At 43.1% G+C, this 4,599-nt stretch overlaps 1 protein-coding gene across 2 annotated transcripts in view; it reads left to right on the top strand.

Moving 5' to 3' along the window:
• Window positions 1-3,372, top strand: part of HDAC8 (histone deacetylase 8) — a 258,223-nt gene extending 254,851 nt beyond the window's left edge. For both annotated transcript variants that reach the window (XM_011958897.1, XM_011958896.1), the window contains one exon: window positions 2,809-3,372. In XM_011958897.1, coding sequence (XP_011814287.1) covers window positions 2,809-2,831 — 23 coding nt within the window. In that variant the 3' untranslated portion in view covers window positions 2,832-3,372. The remainder of the gene's footprint in view (window positions 1-2,808) is intronic.
• The last annotated feature ends 1,227 nt before the right edge of the window (window positions 3,373-4,599 follow it).

The raw sequence follows: 4,599 nt of genomic DNA, 5'->3' as shown, positions 1-4,599 counted from the left end.
GTGTGTGTGAGAGAGAGAGAGAGAGAGAGAGAACTTTCCAAACTCAACAGAAAAAAAAAAACAATTAGGAAGTAGGCAAAAGACGAGATATGAAAAGGATATACAGACAGAAAATGAGCACATGGAAAGATGTTCAACATCATTAGCCATTGGGAAAATGCAAATTGAGATCATAATGTGATATCACTATACATCTATCAGAATGGTCAAAATAAAAACCAACATCAGATGCCAGCAAGGATGCTGAGAAACTAAATGACTCAAACATTGCTGGTGGGAGTGTAAAATGGTACCACCAGTCTGGAAAACAACTTGGCAATTTCTTATAAAGCTAACCGTGCTACTGCCATACCTCCCAGCAATTACTCTGTTGAGCATTTGTCCCAGAAAAAAAAAATGAATACTATGTTCACACAAAAACCTGTATGTGAATGTTCATCGTGGCTTTGATTCTATAGACAAAAACGAGAAATGACTCAGGTGTCCTTCAGCAGATAACTAGTTAAACAGATTGTGCTACATCCATACTGTGGAGTGCTACTCAGCAAAAAGGAATACTATGTTCACACAAAAACCTGTATGTGAATGTTCATCGTGGCTTTGATTCTATAGACAAAAACGGGAAATGACTCAGGTGTCCTTCAGCAGATAACTAGTTAAACAGATTGTGCTACATCCATACTGTGGAGTGCTACTCAGCAAAAAGAAGCAACAAACTTGACACAAACCACAACTTGGATGGATCTTAAGAGCAGTATGCTGAGTGAAAAAAATCCTATCTATCTCAAAAGTTTATATACTGTATGGTTCCATTTCTATAACATTCTCAAAATGACCAAATTTTGGAGAAGGATAACAGATGAATGGTTGTCGGGACTTGGGGGTGGTGAGGGAGGAGGGATGGGAGTGACTGTAAAGGAGGTAGAGGCGGGAAATCTTTGTGGTGATAAAATAGTTTCGTATCTTGCTTGTGGTTGAGGTTACATGAATCTACACTTGTGATTAAATGGCCTAGAATTATACACTTATACACACACAAATGAGTGCATGTAAAACTAGTGACATCTTAATAAGATCTGTGAATTGTACCAATGTCAATTTCCTGACTTGGATATTGAACAGTAATTATGTAAGATGTTAACATGTGGGGAAACCTGGGGAAGGGTGTGTGGGACCTTGCTGCACTGTTTTTTTTTTTTTTTTTTTTGCAACTTCTTGTTATTCTATAATTATGTTAAAAGTAAAAGGTAAGTACAAAAAAGGAATGCACTTCTATTGATACATGCACAAATTTGCATGAATCTCAACGGCATTATGCTGAGTAAAAAAAAAAAAAAAGCCTATCTTAAAAGGTTACAGACTGTTTGATTCCATTTATATGGCATTCTCAAAAAGACAACACTACAGTGATGGAGAACAGATCAGTGGTTGCCAGGTGGTGGGGGAGAAAGGAAGATGTGATTGCAAAAGGATAGCACAAGATTTGAGGGGTTATGGAATTCCTCTCTGTCATGAATCTCTACATATGTTTAAAATCAGATCTGCATGTGCACAAATGTCGATTTTACTGCAGATTAATTTAAAATTAAAAATAAAAGTAGATAGGCAAGGCCGGGCACACCTGTAATCCCAGAACTTTGGGAGGATGAGTCGGGTGAATCATGAGGTCAAGAGATCGAGACCATCCTGGCCAACGTGGTGAAACCCCATCTCTACTAAAAATACAAAAATTAGCTGGGCATGGTGGCACACATCTGTAGTCCCAGGTACTCAGGAGACTGAGGCAGGAGAATCACTTGAACCCGGGAGGCAGAGATTGCAGTGAGCCGAGATCACGCCATTGTATGACAGCCTGGGCAACAAGAGCAAAACTCTGTCTCAAAAACAAAAACAAAAACGAACAAACAAAACAAAAAGATAAGCAAGTAGTTTGTTTCTGATTTGTTTCTTCTTTCCTTCCTTCCTTTCATTCATCCATTCATTCAGCCATTTACTGAGCACCTACTATGAGTGAGGCACTGTGCCAGACTTTGGAGATCAACCAAAAGTAAGACAGCCAGGCCCTGCCCTCAGGGAGCATTGTTTCTGTTTCAGAGAAGTGGCCAGTAGGATTTGGAGTCCAGTGTTTCTACTTGGGGAAGTGTGGCAAGGGAAAGACTATGGAGGGACAAAGTGAGCAACTTTTCATTCCTAGAGCCCAGTCCTGTAGGATTTCAAATGATCACATTTCCCTCAAAGACTCTTAGGCCTGAGATCAGAGGAAAGCCCCCAATCCGTGTTTCACAGGTACTCACAAGATAAAATGCTAGGAGGGTTATGCCTTGCTAAGGGAAGGAAGAAAAGTTGGGGGTGGGGAGCATGAGATTTGATGAGGTTAGTAAAATATGAACTCTGAAAAGTGTTACGAGAGAGAGAGAGAGTGTGTGTATGTGTGTGTGTGTGACTTAAAACAACCATTTGTTTAGCTCATGACTCTATAGATTGGCAATTGAGCTGAGTTCAGCTGGGTGGCTCTTCTGGTTCAGACTGGATACACCCAATGTCTGCAGTCAGCTGGCTGTCAAAGGCCTCGATCACATGTCCAGTAATTGGCTGGTGGTTGCCTGGGTAACAGGGGTCTCTGGGCCATTTGTTCCTCATCATCCAGCAAGCTATTCTGGTCTTGTTCCTTATGGTGAGGTCACAGAGTTCCCAAGAGCAGCAGAGAACAAGCCCCAAAATATAAGTGCTTTTTTAAAAATAGCTCTATTGGGGTATAATTCACATACATTACCTGACTTTGAATTTTGTTTTCTCCCCTGTTTGCAGGGAATCTGAAGCATGTGGTCTAGTTGACAGAAAGAGATCAGGTTTCCAGAGCTGAGGAGTGGTGCCTATAATGAAGACAGCGTGTTTATGCAAGCAGTTTGCGGAATTTGTGACTGCAGGGTAAATTTGAAAGAAATTGCTTCCTGAAAATTTCCAAGGGGCACCAAGTGGCAGCTGGCTTCCTGGGGTGAAGAGGCAGGTACCCCAGAGTCCTCAACTGGGCCTAGGGGAAGAGGGAGATATCCCGCATTTGAAGTTCTTATTTAAAAACACACACACCCACACACAAATGAGTTTTTAATCTTTGAAAATTATTTTTAAGGGAATTGGGGAGGGGAGTATTTTTATTGTCTTAAATGAAACAGATCAGAAGCTGGATGACAGCAGTCACCAGTTTATAGAGCAGGAGGCAGCTGAGAGGCAGGGTTTGGTCCTCAGGACCATCCAGGTGGAGCTCTGGGAGAGAGGGTACTGATCAGCAGACTGGGAGGTGGGGAGAAGTCCACTGGTGTTGTTTTGGTGTTATGTATCTTTGTTTTTTTTGATAAAATCTTTGAAAACCTACCTCTTTGTCCCATTGTCTTCATTGTAAAGCGCCACTGACAGCACACACAGTTCTGAACTTTTCTTCTCGCTGAAGTGTCAAGAATAACCCTGTTCCTTCCAGTCTCTACTCTGGCTCAGCCTGAGAGTCTGAGGAGCTACTGTGTCCCTAGCCCAAGTTCTTGGGACGGAAGGCCAAGCTCTGTGTTGCACTGGGGCTGTCCATGGTGGGGTAGGAATACTGGCACTGCAGTCATGGAGAGGGGCTTATTGGCATCTTGGGGAGGAGCTGTCCCTGTCCAGGGAGTGATTTAGGGATGGAAAAGTCATGTTGGCATGTCAGATCCAAGAGGAGCACTTCCATGGATAGAAAGGATGCTTCCCAGTCGAGTGCAGACAATTGGTACATAATGAAAGGGGGAGGAAGTTGTAATGTGTGGTGTTACTGCAACCTCTGGGGAGTTGGCAACATGGAAAAATGGGGATGGGGGATAATGAGAGAGATGAGGAAGAGAAAACTAAATGTCATGATATTGTAATTTTATTTACCAAATATTTACGAAGCTCCTTCAACTACTGGGACCGGGATGGGAGACAAGCACACAGCCCCGTCCATCCTGGCTATCTAGGAATTCCCAGACAAGGCAAGGGAGGAGGAAAAGAAGCAGATCCCAACATGTTTCCAGCTCTGTTACCAACATGAGCCCAGAGCTGTGAGAGCACTAAAGAGGGAGCAACTCGCCCTGCCAGAGAAGCATCCCAGAGAGTCTCTAAGAGGATGATACTTCAGTTGGGCCTCATAGGGTGAGCTGTATTTCCCTAGGCCTCCAAGCAGGGAAAGGGCATTCCGCAGAATGGAGTGGAAAAAGCCTTGAATATGTCCTGGGATGGGAAAAGCCAAGCTTTTATTAAACAGCATCAAGGCACCTAGTCAGCTAGGAATACCAGTCCCTTCAAATGGTATTCCTAGTCTAATTCTAATTATACACTCTCACACTCTCAGCTTAAGGGCAGTGTAAGCTAGAAACAACAGCAATTTTACTTATACTGAAAAAAAGCGTTTTTTTTTTTTTAAAATAAAAGAGTGTGGAAGGGGGGCTGAATGGCGCAGTTCAAGATGAGGGAAGGCCAGGGAAGCAGGCAAACGGGGGCTCTGGAACCATCAGCCTGCAAGAGACCACTCACCAAGGCTTGCCATCTCAAACGCTCCGTTAGCCTGGTTTCCAGTCGCCTATCCCAGTCCTCTCA

This window comes from Colobus angolensis, unplaced genomic scaffold, assembly GCF_000951035.1.
Source record: "Colobus angolensis palliatus isolate OR3802 unplaced genomic scaffold, Cang.pa_1.0 Scaffold479, whole genome shotgun sequence".
NCBI classification, from domain to species: Eukaryota; Metazoa; Chordata; class Mammalia; order Primates; family Cercopithecidae; genus Colobus; species Colobus angolensis.
This window is presented reverse-complemented; position numbering and strand designations above follow the sequence as displayed.